The 25831-nt window shown below is 53.7% G+C and overlaps 1 protein-coding gene and 1 pseudogene across 2 annotated transcripts; both read right to left on the bottom strand.

Annotated features, from left to right (window-relative positions):
- Window positions 1–2063: 2063 nt before the first annotated feature.
- On the bottom strand, window positions 2064–10081 carry OTUB2 (OTU deubiquitinase, ubiquitin aldehyde binding 2; the record flags this gene model as incomplete). Its single annotated transcript, XM_079699199.1, has 6 exons — window positions 2064–2344; window positions 3632–3826; window positions 4425–4509; window positions 8343–8461; window positions 9824–9944; window positions 10041–10081. The coding sequence occupies 6 exons, from the start codon at window positions 10079–10081 to the stop codon at window positions 2138–2140; spliced, it is 768 nt and encodes a 255-aa protein (XP_079555325.1). The 3' UTR covers window positions 2064–2137.
- A 1546-nt stretch (window positions 10082–11627) lies between these two features.
- Window positions 11628–12857, bottom strand: LOC307049678 (regulatory factor X-associated protein-like; annotated as a pseudogene). The gene is made up of 2 exons: window positions 12656–12857; window positions 11628–12315 (listed from the first exon to the last, which is right to left on the bottom strand). The product of its transcript is annotated as a regulatory factor X-associated protein-like (transcript).
- Between the last annotated feature and the right edge of the window lie 12974 nt (window positions 12858–25831).

Genomic DNA, 25831 nt, shown 5'->3' with positions numbered 1-25831 from the left:
AACTGATCGGATCTCCCCTGAGAAGAGGGTCCCACGTGAGCACTGGCAGGCTCTCCGGCCTGGAGACACAGCACAGACACACCTCAGAGGGGAGTTCTCCAGCTTGTCTGCCAAAGAGAAAGCTTGGCTTTTGTGAACGCTACACAAGCTACAAATGCAGTTAAGTGGCAGCCAGTGCTGATTATACTGTGCTTGAGAGCCCAGCTGGAGGCCCAGGACCCATCTCACAACTGCTCAGAGCAGCCAAGATGCAGGTCAGTGTCCTTCAGTTTGGAAACAGGGATCATGATACTCACAAATCATGTAACATGTTACCCCGCTCTTACAGTGTACTTGTCACAGCACTCCTACCCAGAGCAAGGTGGGACCACTGAACCAATTCAGAGATCAGGGTCAGCTTTACATTCCTATGAAAAAGTGACAGTCACTTATTTAACTTGAGCCCTTGGGGTCCAAGTTCCAGCCAAGGGCAGTATGGGAACCTGGGTCCCTGCCTGGCATTAAAAGCACCCTGACATCAGTTTTCACAAAGGCGGAAGACTGATACCAATCTGACATTTGTATACGAGGATCGGGAGCAGTCTGTCACCCCGTCCTCCTGGTGCACAGTTTGCCTGTCGGCAGACACCACAGTCTGGCACTGCAGCACCAACAGATTCTAATAAATCCCTGCAGAATGGAACCTGTGAGGCCTTCGATTAAGGAAGGCGATTCCACACCCCTGCATTCTCCATTTCTTCCCAGAGAGGAAGAGAGCTTGCTGGCAGCGTCCCAGCCCAGCCAGGGCTCCTCGAGATCCTGAGGCAGCAAGGTGAGGGGGTCATTAAGGGGCATGTTCAGGCGGATGAACAGGGAGACTGGCCAGAGCCAGGGCTCTTGGCTACCAGGCAGCTTCCCCAGAGGCGACCTCCCCCACTGCCAGTCTCCTCGGCTTATCTCTGTTCTTTGCCACCTAATCTCTAGCCAGCCCATAAGCCAGACAGAAGCGGGGAAAGGGGAAAGGAAGCCAAAGGCAGCCTCAGAAAACCTTGTCTGTTCTGCTCAGCTGGAGTCTACGGCTGCATGTGCGGACCGATGTCTCCACCTGGCTGAGTATCCGTATTCTACTTCCAGGATGTGTTGGGGACGATGAGACACCTTCTTGGTCCCAGACCTTAGTCCTTCTCAGTGTCTGTCCAGGTAGGGCTGGTGGCAGAACCCTGCAGGGCTGCCCACCAGAAGGCAGGCAGTCCTGGCCCTGAGGGAGATAGAGGGGCCCAACAACTTGGGCTTCACGCTGATGGCTACAGGCCTCTTTCTAGACTGGCATAAAAGTATCTTTTTCCTCAAGTTAGGGGTAAGAAAACACTGTCATGAATGCTTGGAAGTACACTGAAGCCCTCGCATTCATATTGGCCTCAATTCACCGTGCACCAAAGTCCAGTCCAACGGCTGACTGGACTTGATTTTTTTGTAGAACTGGTAAGTCACTTAAGACAGCTGATCTTGAGCTTTTCTTCCCCTACAGAGAGGCACTGCCCCTGGTGAAAATAAACCAGAGGACCCCATTTTTATACAACAATGGAATGTCAACACTGGCAGGAACCTCCTCCAGATGAAGAATTGGGCCCAGAGAGAGGTGTCCTATGCAAGGTCTCAGAACTGGGGTAGAGCCAGGACATGTGGCTTCCTAGCCCAGAGTGAGAAAACACTGGATCCTCCGTGAAGATAAACACTAAAAATATCGCCAAGTTACCACCAGTCCGTAGTGAGTAGGCCTTATTCCCAGTGACTTTGCCCAAAAGGCTGCACATTTTCTAACTATAGTCTAAATCGCTTAAAAAAATTGAAAAGCTGTAACGTTCCATTCAGAATGCAGTCCCGTAGGGCTTCCCTGGTGGCGCAGTGGTTGAGAGTCCACCTGCCGATGCAGGGGACACGGGTTCGTGCCCCGGTCTGGGAGGATCCCGCATGCTGCGGAGCGGCTGGGCCTGTGAGCCATGGCCGCTGGGCCTGTGCGTCCGGAGCCTGTGCTCCACGGCGGGAGAGGCCACAACAGTGAGAGGCCCGCATACCGCAAAAAAAAAAAAAAAAAAAAAAAAAAAAAAAAAAAGAATGCAGTCCCGTTAGGTGACAGGCTCCACTGCATGGCCTAAAATCAACGTTTATCGGCTGCATAAAGGATGCTGTAGTGGGAGGTTTTATAGAGCAGGTACACGGCAGGGATGGCAGCCTCGGGGAACACGTGGTGGTTCAGGGCCGTGTCCATTTCGTCCACATACTCCACCTGCAGGGCAATGTTCAGTGCCTGGGACAGGGCCGTGATCTGGATGTGGTCACACTCCATGGCCATGGGCTCCACTTCCTGCAAAGGCCACAATGAAAAAACAACCCAGTTGAGGACGGAGGCCTGGCAAAGGACAAGCGAGAGGTCCAACCCTGGCTTTCGTGGTCCTGGGTCAAAACCTCTGCACTGGGAAATAATCTCCACAGCAACCTGCGAGGCAGATGTTGACATCTGCATTTTCCAGAGGAGGAAACGCAGGCTCACTGAGGAGGTAACAGAAATTGCCACAGTTGCAAGGCTTGAATCTAGATCTTTTTGATTCTGGACCCCCTAGTTGTGAGAAGAAGACACTACTTTGAAGAATCTGGAAAGGGGGGCAGGGGCTTTTCAGCTTGGGCTTCCTAATGCACAGAGTCAAAGAATCTCAGCAGAAAGGGGTTTCATCATAAAGGGATTTCAAGCTTATGTGCTTACAGAGGGCTAGGCGAGCGAGTGGGTGAGTCAATGGAGAGACAAGCTGCCTACTGAGTCCCAATAATTAGGGCAGCTGCCATTTAGCTCCTACTGATTACTGCCGGGCAAGAGGAAGGCCTGGGAAGGACTTCCCTGGTAGCACAGTGCTTAAGAATCCGCCTGCCAATGTAGGGGACATGGGTTCGATCCCTGGTCCGGGAAGATCCCACGTGCCCCAGAGCAACTAAGCCCGTGCGCCACAACTACTGAGCCTGCGCTCTAGAGCCCGTGGGCCTAGAGCCTGTGCCCTGCAGCAAGAGAAGCCACCGCAGTGAGAAGCCCACGCATCACAACAAAGAGTAGCCCCGGCTTGCTGCAACTAGAGAAAGCCCACGCGCAGCAACGAAGACCCAACGCAGCCAAAAATAAATAATATAAATAAAAAATAAATTTATTAAAAAAAAAACAAAAAGGAATAAGGCCTGGGGAGCTGGATCTTCTGATTTTTCCAGAGAAATCCAGACATTCATACGAAAATTGCCCAATGTTTAAATGTTGGCAGCTCTTTCAGGTAAATACCATACATCATAAACAAAACAGGTCTTGGGCAAATGTGACTCTGGGGTTGCTACTCTGTAATTCTGTGAACAGTCTAGTCCAAAGCCCTTATTTCTCAGATGAGAAATCTGAGGCCCAGAGAGGGACAGTGACTTGCCCAAAGCCACACACTTTGGGCCGAAGGAGGATGTGTCCCGCTTGCTAACCTAGTGCTCTTTGAATTGCAATGTAGACATGACACCCAGGTCCCCTGGTTAGGGAATGCTGGTGCTAAAGTCTCCTAAGGAGAGAGGGATGAGAGCGGAGCCCAGGGCCAGAGCCCGAGTCCCCAAAGCCTGGGCCCCGAGGACCTACATGAGTGCAGAAGTCTTTGATGTCCATCTCCTCATCGATGAAATGTCGGAAGAAGTCTCCGCGGTTCCTGATGAAGGCTGACGTGAGCAGGCGCAGGAACTGCACGATGCAGTCCGAGGAGCTCTGGTCGTTGAACACCTTCAGCAGGCTGGCCACGGAGCTGTCCTTCTCCACGAGCTCTACCACGCTGTAAAACTGCAGCCCTTGGGCCCTCAGCCAGGGGACCGGCAAGCCCCGCCCCCCCCCTCCGTGGGCCTCCCTCCACGGGCATTTCCATCTTCAAATCCTCAAGCTGAGGCGCCAAAATCAATCAATCAGAGACCCCGCCAAAGCTCCGTGACAGGGTTAGAGATATTCTGTAGCGAGTCCCTTAGCCCAGAGTCACGTCTAAGGAGCAGCGGTTAGTCTCCCTCCTCACTGCCGTGGTTGCAATTCTTATTTACAGATTCAGAACTGACAGTCCTCCAACCCCACTGCCTTCACTAGTGGGGTCCGGGGAATGGGGTGCAGAGGGGAGGGGCTGACGGAGGCTGGGGGAAGCTTCCAGCCTGAGAGCTAGTGCCCCAAAGGAGGTACCTCCTCCCAGAGAGACGGCAGGGCCCTGGGCTCCCTGTTCCCTCGATGTCCCCACAAGCAGGAAGCAACCCTCAGCCCTTCCCCAGCTGGGAGGAGCCAGAGGGGCGCAACCACAGAGCCCTGGGCGGTGAGGGGACTCCAGCCAGTGCCCGCTCCTGTCTGCTCTGCCAGCGAGGGAGGACCTGGCCCCTCAGCTGTCGTGCCCAGGTTAACTCACAGCATTAAAGAAGTTTTGGAACTTGTGCTCCTCGAAGCCAGCAGCCAGAAGGTCGTTTGGGGTCTGCAGTACACGCTCTTTGAACCTAGAGGGGAAAGACTGGTACTTATAAGGAACTGCAGGGGGTGCTGCTGTGACGTCAGCTGTCATCCCACTCACCCACCACCCCCATACACACCTGAGAGGGTGTGTGTCACTTTTCTACTAGGACTTTTCTACTTTTCAAAGCACTTCCACGTGGACCACACACTGATTTGTTCCATCCTCCCCTGTACAGTCACGGGAGGTGGGTAGTATACCCATTTCACAGATGAGGAAATTGAGGTAATCACCACCCACTCCCAGATATATTGATTCTACCTTTTGAAGGTCTGTTGACTCTGTCCCTCCTTCCTGTCCCCATGGTTCCTGGTGTGTCAACACCATCTCTGGCCTGGGCCACACCCAGCCTTCCCTCACTCCTGGTCCCCTCTCCACAGGGACCTTAGAGTGACCTGCCACAGCCTTCTCCCTCAGGACACAGCTCCTCAGCACAGGTGTCCTGGAAGGGCCCCTGCCGAGCTCAGCAGCTTCATCTCTAGTCAAGTCTCACAGCTTCCCTCACACCCCACAGTCACTACCCATTTGCGTTCTCACCCCTTAGCCTCCACTGTCCCCTTAGCCAGGGATGCTCTTCTCAGAGGTGTGCTAGCGCTGGTTGGTACCTGTTCACAAGAGCTAGTTGTTAAATTTACGCATTTTGCCATCCAGGTGTTAAACAGCCATTATTTAAGAATCAAGTTATATAAACTTAAATAACTTTAAAACACAAATTATAATCTATGCTCTTGAGGTAATCTTTGTCTATTGTGTGTGGATGGTGGAAATACGATTTGGACTATAGCACGTGTTACGTATCTCTTCCCAACTCCCTGTTCAGTGACCCCATGATGGTAGCTTGAAAAAAAGAATCATGACAAGGGTATTTATACTACAGAAATCAACTCACACCACAAATCAGGCCTCCCGGCCAAACAGCCACTAAACTTCTGCCAGAACTGACCATCCCTCAAGACCTGGTCCAGGGACCCCTGCTTTGTTAGTGCTCCCACTGCAGGCCCCCCACTGGCACGGCCCCATCTGGGACCTGTCCTGGTCCCCCCTTGGGGATGGCGAGGAACCGCCCCCGGACACAGAGTTCAGCAGCAGAGACGAGATACAGTCCAAGTGATTGGTCCACAGAAGGAGGGATGCATGCCCCGCAAGAAGGACCAAGTGCAGAGGCTCTGGGGGACCAGCTGGCACGGGCGTAACCACAGCCTGTCCCCTGGGAGGGGAGACCAGACTCCAGGGAGGACACGGGAGGGGTCTTCACGAGGGACTAAAGGCACAATGAGGAAGGCCTGGGAGGCTTAGGTGCCTTGTGGGACAGGGGAGGTGAGGAGAGGGTGGTGTGTGTGAAGTGGAACCATCTAACCTGGAAGGTGAGGCGCTTCTGCCGAAAGGCAAACCACCAAAGGCTGGGCCGGCCGGCGTAGTGAGCCCGGTTTGGCCAGGGCAGGTGTGGGAAGGAGTGCTGTGCTGGGAGCCACAGCCCTGCTGCTATGTCGCTCTCCGGCTTTGGGACGTAGGCTGCCCTTTCTTACGGCATGGGTGATGGTAACAGGCCTCCACGAGGGGTGCTGGGAGGGCCCCTCTGGCCACTGTTCTGTGAGGCTGTGAATGTGCACAGCTCTGTTCCCAGCTTCCTGCCTTCACACCCTTCCCCTCCCTGGCCACGCACTCCTGAGCCCCCGCCGCATCCCCACACTCATTCCTCACCAACGACTGCTGGCCCCACCATGCCAGCCCTGGGGACACAGAGACGGCGACAAACAGACCCAGTCAAGCGAGGGACAAACACCCAGGGCAGGACTCCCACCCGACGAGGTGAGGGAGGAGGAGGACGGCGTCAGGACTTGGAGCACAGGCCCTCTCGGCCACACACCAGCTTTAGTGGGACCTGGGGCAAGTCACTCAACCTTTCCGAAGCTCGGTTTACTCATCTGTAATATGGGGTAACACCCTCCCGGTACTTCCCACTGGACCCCGCTTGGATGGCCCACGGGGATTTCGGACTTAGCAACATGGAGCTCCTGCTTTTTTTAACTCTCAGGCCAAACCCCAGGCACCCATCCTCAACTCCTGTCTCTGCTCACACACCCCACTCCAGCCACGAGTGAATCCTGTTGGCGCCACCCCTGCAGGGCTCTGCGATCGACCTCCACCTGCTCAGGCCACCGTCACCACCCCTCCTCTGGGCTCTCCCGGATTGCATCCCCTGCTGCTCCCTGGCTGAGCGCCGCTGCGTTTATCCTGCACGCAGCCGGCCGCACATCAGGCCCCTTGCTCTCTTGAACCCTCTGTGGCTCCATCTCATTCAGGCCAACATTCAAGGTCCTTAAAAAGGCCCGTTGGGCTTCCCTGGTGGTGCAGTGGTTGAGAGTCCGCCTGCCAATGCAGGGGACACGGGTTCCTGCCCCGGTCCGGGAAGATCCCACATGCCGCGGAGCGGCTGGGCCCGTGAGCCATGGCCGCTGGGCCTGCACGTCCGGAGCCTGTGCTCCGCAACGGGAGAGGCCACAACAGTGAGAGGCCCGCGTACCAAAAAAAAAAAAAACCTGCCCCCCCTACCTCTCCAACCCCTACTTAAAAGTGTAGCCTCGGGACTTCCCTGGTGGCGCAGTGGTTAAGAATCCACCTGCCAATGCAGGGGACACGGGTTCGAGCCCTGGTCTGGGAAGATCCCATATGCCGCGGAGCAACTAAGCCCGCGAGCCACAACTACTGAGTCCGCGAGCCACAATTACTGCAGCCCGCGTGCCTAGAGCCTGTGCTCCACCACAGAGAGAAGCCACCGCAACGAAGAGTAGCTCCCGCTCGCTGCAACTAGAGAAAGCCTGCACACAGCAACGAAGACCCAACGCAGCCAATAAAGAAATAAATTAAAAACAAAAAACTGCAGCCTCTACCCCTGGACAACCTGGCCTCCCTTCCTGCCTGATTTTTCTTCCCACAATGCTTATCACCGTCCGACACATCAAGTACGCTTCGTATCCACTGTCCCTCTTTTCCGGTTAGGATGCCAGCTCCACAGGCAGGGTGTTTTGTCTCTCTTGTTTGCTGCTGCATCCCCAGGGCCCACAACACGGTCTGCGTGTGGCACCCAGTTGGGTGACGGCTGCAGGAGTGAGGGGGCCCCGGACGGAAGGCGGGGTAGAAACCGGCCCCGGCGAAGGAGTTCTGGTGCCGGGGTCCACGGTTCAACCACAGGGGCTCTGTGACCCGTGGCCACTCTGCACTCTTCCCCAGGGAATGTGGGGGAGGTTGTCTGACGAGGAAGCCCAGGGTCTTCATCCAATCCTGTCAGGGCTGCGAGACCTCCAAGCTTAAGAAGCGGCTCTCAGCTCCTTGCTCCCCAGCGTGGTCCGAGGCCCAGCGGCAGGGGCGGCTTCTCCGGGGAGCTTGTGAGAAATGCGGAATCCCCCGCCCTAGACCTACTGAACTGAAATCTGCAGCTGAAGAAGATCCCAGGGGGTTTGCACAAATGACGAAGTATGAGAAGCCTCGAGCTAGGCCAAAACCCGAGGGTCTAAGGGAGGATCGCTACGGGCAGCAGCTGCGGGACAGAGAGACCTTGGACAGCATCAACTCTAGATCCAGGCTGACCAGGTGGACCCCTGGGTCACTCACGCACTGAAACCCAAGGTCAGCTGAGATCACCCAGAACAACGGGGCAACGCTTCTTTGTGTTCTCCTTGCAGTGAGGCTTCGAGAACGCACCCAACGCGACTTGCCTAAGCGCACTGAGACCAGAGGGCTGAGAGTGCCCGCGAGGTCACTGTCCTTCCCCAGCCGGCCCCTTGGCGGCCCACCCAGCATCCCCTGTGCCCCACTCACTTGAGTATCTCCCTGCTCTTCCCCAGCAGAGATTCCAGGTAGGAGTAGCCCAAGGCCCGGTAGAAGCAGTTCCCGTCCCCCTTGGTCTTGCGGATCGCAGTGAACCTTTTGCCGAGTTCCTGCGGGGGACGGAGGAAATGTGGGTGTCTGCACCAACAGCACCCCCGTCGTGTCCCGTCAGGGCCGGGGCCCCTGCCTCCCCCACGTAACACCTGCTCCCTCCTCTAAGACTGGCTGCCCTCCACAGTGTCCCAACTCTCATCCCACAAAAATAAAACTACTCGGAGTGTGTCCTGTGTCAGACACTGAGCACGAACGGTATGGGGGTGGGGGGGTCCCACGGCCCTGCCCTCGGGAGCCTACAGTCTGGGGTGAGATGGACAGTCAGATGATCGTGACAGGAGGGCAGGGGAAGCACCGGGGTGCCACGGAGCAGCGGCATCTACATCAGACTTCAGCAGTCCAGGAAGACTTCCTGGAGGAATGGCGCTGAGAGGAGGAGCAGTGGCGTGCACGGTGGGGCAGTGAGGGTGGGCGTGCCTGTGAGGTGGGCCAGGAGGCTGCAGAGTCGGTAGGAAGGGCCTCCCCAGCCTTCACCAAGCAGTCTGGCCAGTGCTTCAAAGGGTTTCGTGGGAGGTGTGGCCTCCCCATGCCGCCCCCTCCAGCTCTGCTCCGGCTGTCAGCTTCCCTCTGAAACGGCCCGGAGTCCCCATGGCTGCCTCCTGGGCCTGCCTACCCTCAGGGTTCTGACAGCAGAGCTGGTTTTCAAGGGGTCCCACCAGAGTGGAGCTGACAGGGCCCACCAGAGGCAGCCCATAGGGAAGGATGAGCTCCTTGAAAACTCCATCTCGGCTCCCGAGGGGGGTCCAGGGGACACGAGAGTCAGTGTGCTGCCCAGCCTGTGCTCCTGCCCCGGCGGGAAGCCGAGAGGTGGAGAGGGGGCACCAGGGGAGCGCCCAGGCTCCTTCTTGTTCTGTGACTCTCCCTGCATCCTTCCAGCAACCCTACCCCGCCTTTTGCATAGCCCGGCTGGAGTGGGCTTTCCCTCCTGAGAGATGCCCTTGCAGGGCGGTTACAAAGACGACTTTTATGAGGTCAGGCTGCCTGGTCTAAATGCACTAGCAGTAGGGCCGTGCACTTGCCATTTAATTTCTGTGCCTCGTTTCCCTCAGCTGTAAAACGTGGGTAATAGAAGTTCTGACCTTGCAATGTTGTACTGAGGTCTCAGGGAGAAAGGAAACACTTAGGAGAGTGCCTAGCTTTTTAAAAACGGAAGTGCTATTTTTTTTTTTTCTTTGCAGCGAAAGGATTTCTCTTGAAGGCAAATGCCCAACATCACAATATTCTGGGAGCCCTTTCATTTGCCCAGGAACCTGGTCCAAATGCGAAGCCTTTTTTACCTTCAAAGTGGCACCTCTTTCTCTGCTCCCGACTCCAGCCCACTTCATCTAGGCTCCCCTTCTTCTGACCCTCTGCCTTACCTGGATTTTCCTCTGGTAAATCCTGTTTTCAGGATGATCCCGAAGAATTGATAGAATGTCACATTTTTCTGATATTAGGTTGAAAGATGCTTCACTCTGAAAGACAGAAAAAGGAGTGAAGCTGTGACAATTTCAAAAGCAGCTGTTGGGCTTTCACCAACAGAAAGCCTCTGAACTGCTGGCTGCAGGGACACAGTGGATGTTACCTCCCCCTGACAGAAGCACCTGCGGGTGTGTGACTAGTATCCCAGACGCCATGGTCCCCGGCAGGCAGGGAGCCAGAGTTAGGCCCACCATGTAGGGGTATCAACTTGTAACTTCCAAACTGATTCGTTTTATAGAACATAATACCTCAGTGCACAAAAATAAATTCAAAATGGTTTAAAGATTTAAATGTAAGGCCTGAAACCATTAAACTTCTCTAGAAGAAAACATAGGCAGTAGGCTGTTTGACATTGGTCTTAGTAACATTTTGTTGGATGTGTCTCCTCAGGCAAGGAAAACAAAAGCAGAAACAAACAAACGAGACTACATCAAACTAAAAAGCTTTTGCACAGCAAAGGAAACTTTCAACAAAAGGAAAAGGCCATCTACTGAATGGGAGAAGATATTTGCAAATAATATATCTGAATAAGGGGTTAATATCCAAAATATATAAAGAAGATATACAATTCAACATCAAAAACACAAACAACCCAATTAAAAAACGGGCAGAGGATCTGAATAGACATTTTTCCAAAGAAGACATACAGATGACCAACAGACCCATGAAAAGATTTTCAGCGTCACTAATCATCAGGGAAATGCTAATCAAAACCACAGTGAGGTATCACCTCACATCTGTCAGAATGGCTATTATCAAAAAGACAACAAATAACAAGTATTGGTGAGGGAAAGTGAACACTTGTGCACCATTGGTGGGAATGTAAATTGGTGTAGCCATTATGGAAAACAGTATGGAGATTCCTCAGAAAAATAAAAAATAGAACTACCATATGACCCAGCAATTCCACTTCTGGGTATTTATCCAAAGAAAACAAAAGCACTCATTAGAAAAGATATATGCACCCCTATGTTCACTGCAGCATTATTTACAATAGCCAAGATATGGAAGCAACCCAAGTGCCCATCAACAGATGAATGGATAAGGAAGATGTGGTATATATATGCAAAAGAAGATGTGGTATATATATGCAGTGGAAAATTATTCAGCTATAGAAAAAGAATGAAATACTGCCGTTTGCAGCAACATGGATGGACCTAGAGATTATCATACTACGTGAAGTGAAAACAGAGAAAGACAAATATTACATGATATCACTTATATGTGGAATCTAAAAAAACAAATGAACAAATATAGCAAAACAGAAACAGGGTCACAGATGCACAGTGTGCAATACGTATTTGTCCCCAAATACACACATGTGCACAGGAAAATGACTGTTTACCTTCTACTGGCAAATCTTACCCCATTTATCTTTAGCATAAAAATATGTCCATCCCATATATACACTACCAAATGTAAAACAGATAGCTAGTGGGAAGCAGCCGCATAGCACAGGGAGATCAGCTCGGTGCTTTGTAACCAGCTAGAGGGGTGGGATAGGGAGGGTGGGAGGGAGGGAGACGCAAGAGGGAAGAGATATGGGAACATATGTATATGTATAACTGATTCACTTTGCTATAAAGCAGAAACTAACACACCATTGTAAAGCAATTATACTCCAATAAAGATGTAAAAAAAAAAATGTGTCCATCCACTACAATAAGATAAAAAACGTGCAGGGCTTCTTGATAAATTCCCTCACACTGATGTTCCTGGAAACTGCTGTTGTCTTTGCTCCCAAACCTGCTGATTTAGTAGTTGTTGCCGTTTCTGTGAAAACTGCACCACTTCTGGACTTCTTAGTAATGACCGTCTTTTCTGATTTAACACTTGTTCTAAAAGAGTAGGTCTTGCAGGTCGATCCCCAAAAGATCCTGTTCTCTGTCTAACAGTGGAGAGTATATTATCTGCACTTTCCTCAAGTTTGATGGTTCCTGCGCTGCCAGGCCGGGCGGTCCCACCGCAGTTCAGGGCCTGGTCGCTTTTCTTCTTCTTGTACTTATCCTTGTACATCTTGTTGCGGTGCTTCTTGCACATCCACGGCTTGTGCTGCTTGGCCACCTGGCTCGGTATCTGGCTCGGGGTCTGGCTGCGGCCCTCGTAGGGGCAGGTCTTGCTCACGCTGCCCCCGCCGCTGCCCCGTCTCTGGGCTCCACCGCTGCCACCCTCTCCCCCAGAGTGGGTCCCCTCGTCCTCCAGATCCTCCAAACTAGCCGTGCTCTCGCCTCTCCCCGGGGGGTCCGAAGTGTCCAGCAGGTCTGCCTCGTCTTCCCCCACCTCCCCCTCGCCATCCCCCCCACCACTTCGCACAGGTACCGAACGGACAGCCCGGGCGCTGCCCCCCAGGGCCGGAGGGCGGCCCTCGGCGACAGCCTGCACCTCCGCGCTGCTGAGACCTGGCAGGGGTCCACGATCCCAACCCTTCAGCACCTGCCGGGCCCAGCTGCACTTAGCAAACCAACGGCCGGGAACCCGCTAGAGGAAAGGTCCCTGGCCATCACTTTTGACAGCTGTCACCGGGCGGCCTCTCAGCCTCCTCACTGACTAGACAGTGGCCTCAACCCAATACCATAGTGCTTGAAAAGGAGGCTTCGGTGTTACAAACCCCTTCCCATCTGGAGAAATGTGTTGGATTTTGATGAGGAGATTCTCCAGAGCTCACCACCGGAAGCAGAGAGCTGGCCCACAGAATCGTACAATGAGGCGTCAGGGACTTCTAGGCTTACCTGGTCTCCACCCTGGACAGACTCTAAACTTCTGTCTGACAATGAGCTTCTTGGTCTCTGATTCCTGTACTCGGCATCCAGGCTCCGTGACGGGGAAGCGGCATTTCTGGGGGACCTGGAAGCTCCCAGCCCTCAAAGTCTCCAAAGTCACACGGGCCTCCCTTGCCAGCGGGCAGCTGTCGAACCATCCGAGACCTTCCATTCACTTGATGCCCCAGGGCCCCTCACAGGGCCCGAAGCAGAGCAGGGGATGAGATGTTTGTTAAATGAATGAATAAAAGCCATCTCCCCGGTGAAGCCTCCCTGGTTGCCCCACCCCATCTGAATCAGGCTTGGGTCCTCCCTTGAACTCATGCTTTGTTCCTTTTTCTCCCTTTCTGGTGGCCCCAAACATGCCCTCCCGAGATGTGGGGCGCCCGGGCATCTTCCCAGACGAAAGCCAAACAGTGAGAAGATGAATGTTGTCCCTAAAAACAGGAGGAGAAGTATTTCTAAAAGAGGGAAGAGAGCGTGCAAATGCTTGTGGGTGGGCGAAGGGATTCTAGGTTTTGTTTCTGGAAGCTTCTATTCTGTACCCAACCTTTGTTGCAAAATTAAGCCAGTCTCAGGCTCCTTCCTCACTTCTGCTCTGACACCACAGTGGCAGGCTGGCAGAGCAGGGGAGAGCCATCAGGAGGAATCAAATAACCATCCTGGGGCAGATGCTATGGGCTGCTTTCCCATCAGCCATTACCCATTTCTTCCCTACCGACAGGATTCCTGTTTTACTCTGGGCAGTGTGATGGAAAATGCCTGGGCTAAGTCACGACAACCCTAACCTCCTCCTCACTGATTTTCCTAGCCTCCCTTGCAGCTGTAGGCAGCCAAGTGACCGGGGCTGGCCAACTGGACTCACAAAAACTCTGCTGGGGGCTTTGGGGAAGGCTTTTGGTTTTGGATGTAAAGAACAGAGACAGCATGTCTGCCTCCTCCTCCTTCTTCCTGACTTAATACAGATGCAACGTCTGCATTCCAGTAGCCATCCTGTGACCATGAGGTTGAAAGCCAACGCATGGAGGATGGTTTGATGATCTGCTGCTACCCTAAGCCCAAGATGTATGGAATAATAACGGATGCCATTACTGTACACCAGCTGTGTGGCCAAGCTCTGGGACCGAGGCTTGCATATTCCCGTTATTTCATTTAATCCCGACTGACAATTACTAAATCCACTCTACTGACAAGGTTGGGTCCCTTGTGCCAGGAAGAGGTTTGCTGCAGATCTGCCTGACTCTGAAGCCCATGGATACTCTACCAAGCCAAACTGCTAAGCAGACAGAGCTCAGAGTCCAGGAGCTCTAGAGGGACCAAGGCTGCTAGGCCTCAAGGGAACACTGTGTGCAGGGCAGTCTGGGGCCTTCTCACCTTCAGGCTGGGCCCCTGCAGCTCCCCCTCCACCCATTACAGGCAGAGTGCTCAGCCCCGGACCTCAGTGCCTACCGCAGGGTCCCCCAGTCTGAGGGCTGCTCATCCCAGGTGGAGTGAGAGATCATTTATGGGTGATGTCTGGACATGGGGGTTAGAAGACATTGGCGACATTGCGAGCAAAAATTAATCTCTTTTCAACTTTCTTCAAACCTTCTAATTGCACCAAGGAGAAAGCAGGCTTCCAGTGTACCTTTAACTCCTTTCCACTTTGCTAGCCTCTTTTGAAGGGTGAGAAGGCCTCTGACTTGGAGCGTAAAATGTTGCATTTTCATTTGCAATTTTTTTAACTTACAACAAAACTTGTTAACTTTTTTTTTTTTTTTTTTTAATTTTTTGGCCATGCCTCGCAGCATGCAGGATCTTCCCCGACCAGGGATCGAACCTGTGCCCCCTGCAGTAGAAAGCAGAGTCTTAACCACTGAACCGCCAGGGAAATCCAAAACTTATTAACTTATTAACTTCATTGGCATAGTTATAAAAAGTGAACATGTTTTGACCTATTCTAAATCATGGAAGACTTACATTATTGGCATCATAAATACCAATGGCTGGGGTACAGTTAATTTTGCACTCATACGGTGTGCTCATAAAGCAAATATCCATGGGATTCCATGAGTTTCAGAATTTAAAAATCCACCTCTGCTGACCCGAGGGGAAGGCAGGATGACAAACAGGTACTATTCAGAAACAGCACGTGTCCCCACTCGACAATGCCCATCTCTCGCACTCACCCACCCGCCGTCTCCTTTCATTCCAGAGTCCCATTATTTACCTGCCTCACCAACAAAAAGTCTTGTTTTCACCCACAGCCGACGTAAAATGACAGCTTGGGTCTTTTTAAACAATGGATGATTAAAAAGCAGCGCAGCGGTATTGAATGCTGCTCGTGCTGTGGGAGGATGCATACAATCAGTTCTATCTGATGGGCAGTTTCTGAGAAGGTATCGCCGGGAGAGTGGAAAGGAGTATAAGGAATGAATCTTACATATGTAGAGGTAAGTATTTAAGATGTTAGAAAGCCCGCCGTCACCAGTCAAAATGAGAATGTTAAAGGCGGGTCAGGAGGGGGAAACGGGCCTCACTCAGGGAAGCCTCCCTAGCTTTTCCACTTGCCATAGTCATATCGACTGGGCATTCGAGACAAATCTACTTAGGCTATTTAAAAGTCAACTTAAAAGAAAAATATTAAACAGCAGTTTGGGGGCAGGGGGCGGGGGACTCTGGGTCGCTGAGAGCCAAGCTCATCACACTCAGCGTTCAAGGGACCCGCTGTGAGCACCGGCCTCCGCAAGCCATTCTGTCACCTTTTCCCCTTCACCCCTGACCGCTGTTCCCATCCTGCCATCCCCCCACCCTCTATAGGTATTCCCTACGGTACGTCTTTCAATACGGATCTGCCTTTTTAAAATTGTGCTAAAACATACATAACACAAAATATACCATCATAACCATCTTTTTTTTTTTTTTTTTTTTTTTTGTGGTACGCGGGGCTCTCACTGTTGTGGCCTCTCCCGTTGCGGAGCACAGGCTCCGGACATGCAGGCTCAGCGGCCATGGCTCACGGGCCCAGCCGCTCCGCGGCACGCGGGATCTTCCCGGACCGGGGCACGAACCCATGTCCCCTGCATCGGCAGGCGGACTCTCAACCACTGCGCCACCAGGGAAGCCCCATCATAACCATCTTTAAGCGTGCAGTTCCGTGGCGTTAAGTACATTCACATCGTTGTGCAACCACTACCGTCCTTTCCAGAACTTTTTCATCACCCCCAGCTGAAACTCTACCCATGAAACCCTAACTCCCCATTCCGTACCCCTCATCTCCACACGGCCCGGCCCCTGGCAACCACCACTCTGCTTTCTGTCTCCATGAATGTGCCTGTCCTAGGGACCTCCTGTAAGTGGATTGTATGTCTTTTTTAAAATACAGAGTTGGTTTATGTATGCACGTGTTTTAAATATGCATACAAATTATTCTATAGATAGCGTGGCTTCTTTTTCCTTCACTCAATACTATTTAAGATCCACCCCTCCTGACAAATGGCTCCCAGGTTGGTTGCCCTGCCCTGTGATGGAGCTGTGAGTTAGCTCCAGCGCCCCCTCGTGGTCCCAGGTGTGTTTACTGGTGCCACTGGGAGGGGTGGGGGGAGTGGGTTTCTGCTTTGGCGCCTTTAAGTGCCTGCCTGGCGGCCCAGAGTGACCCAAGTCAGCCCGGGTGGCCCCGCCCCCCTCCCCATCGGCAGGGCCCTGGTCACACCCCTGGAAGAACAGCCTCGGTATACTGGCCCATAAATCAGGTACAATACTCTGGGTTTGACCTTGGCTGACTCTAATTGGTGGTTTGTTTTTTAAATCATGGCCCCAAATTTCCAGGATGTTATGGGAAAAGGACAGGCCTCGCCTGACAACGTCCTGTCAGACCTAATCAGGTTACCTAATCCTAAAGGATTTTAGCCTTAAACTGCTGGTTTGCAAATAGATGCTAATTAACTAAGTCCGGCAGACAGCACCTCTGCTTGGAAACGGCTTTGAGCTATTGAGTCGAGGGAGATATTTCAAAGTGAGAGAAGGATGTTTCTCCCATCACTGGCTCCTTCCCAGTAACCCTGGGAACTAGCTTGAGGCACTGGAACGGCGGGGGCTTGGTGTTCAGACCAGATCTGAGTCCTCGTGGGGGTCCCCTTTCCTCCTACAGCCTCGGAGACCGCAGAGCCAGCACGTAACCACCTACAACAGTGCTGCTGGCCCTGCACTCGATCCCCATCTCTCATCCATATACCCCCCTGAGACCCATATACACCGATCCATGGATCCTGCCCCACTGGTGTGGCATCTGAAGCACTGAAAGCTTCCGGTAAGGAAGTGACCAAGCAGAGCCAGAGTGAGGTCCCATTGCCAGGGCGATGCAGGAGCTTCCATCCTACAAGCTGCTGCGCCCCCTGCCCACGGGAACCCCACGTGCCCAGCACTGTGCGCGCATCTCCAGGGACCCCCAGCAGACGGTGGGGTGGCAGGGAGCTGCAGGGTGGGGAGGGCCACGCTGAAAGGACTGGGCCCTGGCAGCTTAGTCCTGCAGGCCGTAAAGGTCTGATCCGTGACATGACCTGTGACCCAAAACAAACCCCTGCCCCTCCTGTGAGTTCTCTGTGGGCCCCTCTTGGAACAGATACAGTTCACTTCAGAGTTTTAATCCAGCTTCTCTGTGCTTTCCTGAGAGGTGAAACAATAGGAGGATGAAGCTCCACAAGGACAGGGTCCTTTGTCACTTTTATCACAGTACTCCAAGTGCCTGCAACAGCAGCTGGCCCCCGGAAGGCCCTAAGTAACCACCTGTTGAATGACTTAAGTTACCTTTGCTGGGAGGTCACCGTATGCCAGGCGCTGGGGATAATCTCACTTAGGCCTCGCAGTAGCTCCGTTTTACAAATGGAAACTGAAGCCCAGAAAGGTCAAGCTCTTTGTCCAAGGTCACACAGTGAGGCAATCCAGGGAGAAACGTCAACGCTGGTCACCCAGCACATCAAAGGTACTCAACAGACCTGGGTGCCTTTCCGCCCCAACTCTCCACAAAGAGAACGCACCTGGCCCTCGTGTGCCCTATCATCACTTCCTGATGGCTCCTTAGCAGCCCGGCCTTGGGCTCATGCCTCTGCCTACAAACCCCCCATAACGTACCCTTCGGTGCCTCTGTGTGCACCCCCAGCCAAGGCTCTGAGGTGCTGATGGGCCTCTCCTGCGCCCACCCTGGGCCCCGGCGGTCAAGGCCAGCCATTAGCCTGCCAGACCTCCCTCTGAGGCTGCTCTGCTGGTGTGCTGCCCCCGGGCCATGAGTCAGCCTCCCGGACCAGGCCCAGCCCCGAGAAGCCACAATGCGCTGCGTGGCCTGACCTCAAGCTACCAACTCCTCCATGGCAGAGGCCAGAGCCTGCAAGCTCACCACCAGAGGGCCAGGGTCCAGAACTCAGCCAACCACCTCCCCTCAGAAGGTCCCTGTCACTTCTAGAGGCTCCCCGTGGCTCCAAACCTGGCCTTGCCTGCTTGGGGCTGGGGTCTCCACAGGGGGCTGTTTGCAGGGGCCAGAAGGAAATGGCTTTTTAAATGTATACTTCAGGGTATGATGTATAATATACCCACATACGGGATAATCAAACATTTTTATTGATGAGTGATCAAAAACATTTGGAGGCCCAAGATTCAGGGGAGACCTAGTGTCCTGAATTGGATTCCTATTGCTGCTGTACAAACAGCAACTAGTACAAACTCAGTGATTTAAAACAAGGTTTATGATCTTACATTTCTGGAGGCTCACGGGGAGAAGCCACTCCCTTACCTTTTTCGGTTTCTAGAAGCTGCCTGCATTTCTTCATGATCCCTCCCTCCCGCTGTCACGCCTCCTCACTCCCAGCCTCCTGCCTCTTCCTTATAAGGACCCTTGTGATTACATCATTGGGCCCACCTGGGTACCCCAGGGTACTCTGCCCATTTCAGGACCCTTAATTCATCACAACTGCAAAGCCCCTGTTGCCACATGAGGTACCCTAGTCACAGGTTCTGGGGATTAGGATGTGGGTGTCTACGGGGTGCTATTACTCAGCCTACCACCCACATTCCCCCATCTCTGCAGTTCAGTTCAGGAAATAGAGAAGACCCTGCCTCTGGACCCCTACCTGCCTTGGGTCACACTTATTGGCTGGCCTTGCAGAGACCCCGAATTCAGAGGCTGGCCCTCTCTCATTTGATCCTGGACTCATAGCATCCTCCTAACGGACCCTCAGATCTCCAGCCCTGACTTCTCCCTAGAGCTCCGGCCTCAAACACCACCAGCCACCGGGATGTCTGACCAAGATCGCAGAATTACTGTGCCCCTAACTGCTTTCTCTCTCCACGCCTGCATCCCCTCCAGGTGTCACCAGATCCTCAAAAGCCCCTCCATCCAGACGGAGCTCAGGCCAAAGACCGGGGAGGCCCCTCCTACTCCTCCCTTCCTCCGTCAGCTCGGCTCCTGTGTCCGGCCAGAGCCGCCACCATCTGCCCCCAGGGAGGCTGCACCACGCGTCTGCCCAACTGACCTCCTGGCTCCCACTCCCATCCCCACCATCCTCCCCAGCAGCCAGCACAGGCTCCTACCATGTGAAGCAGATGAGGACATGCCCTTTCCCAGTTCCCTCCAGTGGCTTCCTTCACATGGGAGAAGACTCGACCTTCGGATGACAACCACCCAGGTCCTACGCCATCCGGCCTTGCTCCCCTCACTCTCGTGAGCTCCAGTCACAGTGACCCTCCTTGTGTTCCCCCAAGACACACCCATTCCTACCTCAGGGCCTTTGCACATGCTGTTCCTCTGCATGGAATGACTCTCTGTCTCTTTACATGACTCAGATGACGCAACCTCCTTCCCTGACAACCATGTGAAGGTTGCCCCTTCCCCATCCCTACTGCCTTGACTTGTTTTATGTCTTTAGAGCTCTCTGACATGTAGGTTCACTTGTTTACTTGCATGCTGTCGGTCACCCTCCACGAGAATGTCAACTCCATGAGGGCAGGGGCTTTGCCTGCCTGTCATGACCAGATTCCCCAGTGCCTGCCACACAATAATGCCCCCAAGATGCATAACGAGCAGACGAGTGAACAGATGTATGCGCTGGTCTCCGACTCCAGCCCGGCCACTTCCAACCCTCTGTCCACTCCATTGCCAGACGGCATCCAAATCAACCATCTCTTATTTGTCAGAAATATGTTATGGTCCTCCCCCCTCCCCAGCCACACCTGCAGGATAAAATCCAAACCCCACAGTGCAGCATGTGAAGCCCTTCATGGCACATTCTGACCCCACCTGCTTTTCTAAACTCATCTCTCCTCCCTCCCCCAAGCTCCCTGCATCCATACAGACCGCTCACCTTTCCCAGCATATCCCACTCTTAACCATGTTGCCAGGCCTGTAAGCACACTGTCCCACCCTGACCGGAATACACTCTTCCCCAAATCCTTCCTGAAAACTCCTATACATCCTTCAATACCCCATTCAAAAGACTCCTTTGTGAAGACTTCCTCAACACTCCCCACTCCCTCAGAGTGCATGGCTCCCTGCTGTGCTCCCCAAGCCCATGGTCAGGCCTCTTAGGTCATGACCGGTAGCTCAAGAATTGCTTGTGCCCAGCTCTGCCTTGTCCAACAGGCGGTGAGCTCCTAAGAATGGGCAAGCCCCTTGTCTTTCTCATCATTGCCCAGCATGGGGCTGGACTAGGGTACCTACTGGGGCTTGTTTGACAAACCAAAGAACAAAGCACAGAAGGGCCCTGTGGTTCTGCTATTCACATCCGACCCTCATTCTTCACTGAATGTTAAATGCCCTTTGAGTGAGCATGAGACCCCTCACTACCTACAACCTCTGCCAGTGGCAGCCCCAGGCTTTGTCCTCACCCTGGCCCCTGCGTTCCCAAGGGGTTCTGTGTCTTCTACCTGGGACCCTTCCTCAAGCTTAGCCCAGTGACTTTGAAATGAATACAGAAAGAAAACACCATATTTTCCAAAGACATTCTCCTCTGCCCACCACACACACACTCACCGCCATCCACACCACACAGACTCAGAAGACCACCAAAGGGCCCAGCACGGTACCTGGCAAACAGTAGGTGCTCAATAAGTGCTGGGTGAACAGAAGAGAACACACCCTGCACCGCCTCTGCCGCCCCCACCCTCCCAGGATTCCCCGGCAGACGTCCTATTTGGTGAGTTAACAACTTCATCCCTCTCCAAGGCAGCCACGCCACCCCTCACAGGCTGAGGGCTGGTGCTCTGACTCCATCTGCCCTCTAACTTCCGGTCTTGTGAGTCCAGGGCAGACGTGAGGATGGAGTCAGAGGCCTCACTGTGCAGCACGAAGGCCAGAAGTTCAGGTCCCAGCCCTCACCACCCCTGCCATGCTCTCAGCTACCCAGTGGGGGCTGGAAGCCCTGCCAGCCTCGGCTCCAGGGTGGCTAAACCCATTATTACCCCAGCTCTGGCCACTCCCTGGCAGGCGATGCAGAAACACCTGGGTCCCCTTCCAGGAGCAGCAGAGCCAGGTAAACCCTTAGGTACTGGGTAGAAGCAGGAAGCTGGTGCTTCCAGATGCCCCAGAAGCCCTCAGCCACACCCAGCAGCAGGCTGGTTTGTCTAGGACAGGCCAGCACAGATGACCTGGCTGCCCACACCACAGTCCGAACGTGTCAGACCGTGACCAGTTTCTGACCTGTGCCCCAAGCCAGCGGCAGCCTGCAGGGGTGACCCATTTCTCTGCCCAGACATGGGAGGGAGGAGGCCGAGCAAGAAAAACCAGGCACCCGTGCACGTGCATTTCCAGGACCCTGTTTTCACAGGGAAAGCCGTGCCCATGATCTGAGCCAAGTGATCCACTCGCATCACCTCACGTGGTCCTCACAGCAGCCCAGTATACAGATGTGAAAAACAGTGCCGGGGATGGGAAGTGACCAACCAAAGCCTCTTGGCCTTCCAAGGGATGGAGGTGAGATTTGAACTCAGGGCTGTGTGACCACAAGCCAGGCCACCAGTCCTTATACTCTACAAGCTCCCTGGAGAAGGGGGGCTCAGAGTTGAAGAGTTTTAGGCACTCATCACACCCAGTCCTCTGCAGAGTGCCTGTCCCCCACCTCCCCGTGCCCCCAAGATGGACTGATGTAGTAATACAAAGAGCACTGGACTGGGAGTCCAGAGGCTTGGGTTCAGGTCCAAGTCCACCACGATCAGTCCCGGTCCCCTCCCTGTCTGGGCCTCAGTGGCCCCAGCTGACCAAGACCTGGTTGGCCTGGCTCAGAGGGTCTCTGGGGCCCTTTCTGCTTTCTGAACCAGGGGTTCCTTTAGTCTTTGCTTTGCCGGGACCCCTAATTCACGTGTCTCACAACTTGAGACAGCCTCTCCACGTGGGTCCTAACTCCAAAGACCTTCTGTTGACGTGTAGGACGGAGAGGATGTCCGGCCACCCTTGCACTCCCCAGGTCCACTCTTGGGGCTTGGGAGTGGGAGATCTCTCATGGCTGAGCCCTCGGATGGGTGGGGCCGTGAGCTGCCGACTGGAGGTCTACTTAACAAAAAGGAAGCGACCCTTAGCCCTGGAGCCTCCGGGTGCCCACCGTCGAGCGGCACTCGGGGACAGCCGGGACGAACGCGCCGGGGCGGGGGATCTGGGAGCTGGGCTGGGTCTCCGTCGCTGGCCGTTCACGGGGGCCTTCCAAGGAAGGACTGAGCCCCCAGTATTTCCGGGGTGTCCGAACGCTGCAGGTCTGACGGTGGCGGCCGAGCCTCGCGCCCGACCCCCAGTCCCGCGAGCGCACATGTGCCCAGGCGGCGACCCCGCCTACCGCGCCCCCCTTCCCACTCCTCCTTCCCCGCTTCCCCTCTACGACCACTGACCATAGTGACCGGAGCCGTCGGGCCAGGTCCCGCCCCAGAGAGGTGGGATCGGTGCGGGAGGGCGCCCCGGGAACCGCTGGCTGGCTCCGCCGTTGGGTCGGGCGGCGGGGACCTCGAAGGCGTGGGGGCGAGAGGAGAATACACCCGACCGCTCCGCAAACCAGAGGTTAGACCACCACTGTGTCCCAGCAAGACACACGCCCCTCGATTGACGTCTGAGGCGGGCAATCAGAAGCCGGGCCACAGGACGTCACAAAAAGTGGGTGGGACTTCACGCGCCTCCAGCCTATCCTTTGGGGCACACTTGACAGGGTACCGCCTCTTTTTAAAGACACAGAAACCTTTTAACTGGCAAAGGAGTTAGCCCAACCCAGGAAGACAGGTTGTAAAGTCTGAAGGGCTTTTGACCAAAACTGCAAAGTGAATTCTGAAAGATTAGCTGGCCCTCATTAATTCATAAACCAGGTCATATATAAGTATAGTTTGCTCAAGACCAGAGGACAGGTGCTTAGGGAACACGTGTCCAATAACATTAAGTTACCTGCCTGCGTGTGTAGCTTCAAAATAATATTTTACACCCTTCCAACTCCTGAATCAGTAGGTTGCCACGCACCCAATTAATGTTTGTCGAATGAATGAATTTCCAGGATCTTTGATTCTGTGCCTGTGGAATTGTACGGCTATATACGAGGCACAGACCGTGAACCACGCTTGGTGACTCACCCTGCATACAAGCTCATTATTGCCGAGCATCAAACAGAGGAATATGTATCATTCAGAGATTCATTCACCAGCCCTTGACCGCTGGAAGACGGTGCTCTGTGTGGGGAAAGGGAGCTCCAGTGAATTGTATGCACCCCTTTTATAAGTATTAATACTTCCTGGAGCATGTATTAAGTAATTCCACACCACACTCTCACTCCCCTGCCCCAGGCACCAGGCTAGGCTCTTGAGTAGACAAACATCTGTATCTTCCAAGTGAATATCATTTACTAGTTGGGGAGTTTGGGGTCAATCAAGGCTCAAAGAGCCATAATAATAAAAGCTAATTTTTACTGAGTACTTACTGTGTATCCAGCATCATCCCAAACTCTCAAACGATATTATCTTAATTTTCTCACAACTAGTTTATGGCAGTAGGTCCTATTATCCTTGTTTTACAGGCAAGGAAACTGGGACACAGGGAAATTAAGCTACTTGCCCACATTGACCCAGCACACAGTGGGATTCAATCCCAGGCGGCCTGACTCCAGAGCTGGGTTTGAATTTGCTCTGCTGAGGAACAATGCCCGTGTTTGCAGGGGCTGTGTACTCCTGGTGCTTCTTTTTGCACTTGGAGAGTCTCTGCTCTGTTTTTTTACAGCCAAGGAAGCCAGAGAGGTGACAGGCACAGCGCAGTGCTGCTCAGCTAGGAAGAGGCTCAGCTGGGGTGGATCCCAGACTTCTGACTCCTCATCCAGTGCTTGGTCCAGACTGTGTTAAATAGGCTTCACTCGCTGGAGGAATGACTGAGCCAGGTGTGGCCCCTGCAGGTGTGGGCGAGGTGTCTTTGCTGAGGAGAGCCGGGAAGGGCCTGTGAGGGCATTGCCTGGGGCCTGGTCTCAGGCTTAACCCTGGTCAAGCCCACATCTGAAGCATCTGGGGCTTCCAGAAGGAGGGCTTCTAGGAGCCCTCAGGCTGGGCCAAACTAAGCCCTGGGCCTTTGGCCCATCTCCTCCTCTCCCCAGGCCACAGCAGCTCCAACCCAAGCCAGCACTGGCATGTGGAAGGAGCACTGAGCTGGAGTTCACAGGCAACCCTGAGCCCCAGGCTGGCTCTAGACTCTGCCACTCACTGCTGTGTGGCCTCAGGTGACATCCAGGCCCTCTCCAGGCCACTGATTCCTCACTCAATGAAGAGATTGGACAATGGAGGCCATTAAAAGAAGATTTAAAAATATATTTTTACTATTGAAGCTTTTAAACAAAAACACAATCTTACCCAGAATCTCAGTATATGGAAACTTTCCTCAACTGGGGCTCAAGTGTAATCTCTTTGGTCTGTAACTAATCAGACGTCTTCCTGAGCTCCCTAAAGTCTGGTTAGAAGAGAAAGAAAGCTTCCAAAGAGTTCAGCCAGTTTTCAAGCTGAGATGGAGCTGCAAATGTGAACAGTCTTTGTAGGGGCCGCCCCCTGGCTGGGTGTAACCGTGTTCTTTCTGGAATGGATCTGGTCTCCTCTACCTGCCCCTCTTCTGCCTGGCGTCCAGGTGTCTGGGTTGGTGGTGGTGGTGGTGGGGTGTCGGGGGATGGCTGTTATGACTTCACAGGTTTGGAGAGGGGTGTCTTGTCCTCCAGGAAAGGACCTGGGCACCTGGGTGCTGGACACCCCCAGACTTTGGGGCTGGGCTCTGTGGCCCCTGTGACTCATGGCCTGGCCTTTCTCAGGCTGGTCAGACCCAGAGAGCTTTCGCAGGTTGACCCCATTTTACTCTCTACAATGTGCCCACCTTTCTCATCCCCTCTCTCCCTCACTTCCCCACTTCCCCAGCACACGAGCATAAGAGGCTGGCTCCAAGGGCCCAGAACCTTCCCCATTTTTCCCACCTCTAAGCCTCTCCTCCTCCTGGAATGTCCTTCGCACAGGCTTCACTTGTCAAAGTCCCCCATCCTTCAAATTCTGGCTCCTCCTCCAGGAAGCCATCCCGGATTGCCAGGCTGGTCGTGAATTCCTGTGAATTTCCACTACATCATCTCTGTCCTTCTGTGGTGCTGATCCTTTGCAGCTGTGATTTGGAGGGGGCAGTAGGACCTGGTAATTACAAGTATGAGCCATAGCATGAGGTATATATTTGTGTCGTGATTGCCATGGCATCGCTCCTTGAGAAAGGCATACCTCTGTTTCCTCATCTGTAAAGTGAAGGTATTCATACCCATCTCAAAGGGCATTCGGGAGGACTCAGTGAGATGATCATAAAAAGCACTTGACACTGTACTTGGTATCCAGTAAGTGCCCAATATATGTGGGCTTTGCCTGGTACTTACTGGGGCCTGAGTCTTGTTCATCTTGTGTGGCGAAGCCTAAAGAGGACAGGCAGGGATTTGCATGTGGCAGGAAGGAGCCCCAAGGAGGTTTGTGTCTTTGCCAGAAAGGAGGGTCATCTGCCCTCTCCCAAATCAATGTCCAGAGACTATGATGGGGTGATCTCGGGCAGCTGTACCCCTGTTGGCAGGAGCTCTTTTAGCGCAGACCCACCTTCTGGCGTTCTTGACGTTGTGCTGTTTCACGCACTTGACCTTCTCTGCTCTGCGAGCTGCAGGGCGG

This window comes from Hyperoodon ampullatus (assembly GCF_949752795.1).
Source record: "Hyperoodon ampullatus genome assembly, chromosome: 3".
Classification (NCBI taxonomy): domain Eukaryota; kingdom Metazoa; phylum Chordata; class Mammalia; order Artiodactyla; family Ziphiidae; genus Hyperoodon; species Hyperoodon ampullatus.
Note: the sequence above shows the minus strand (reverse complement) of the source record. Positions and strands in the feature narration are given on the sequence as shown.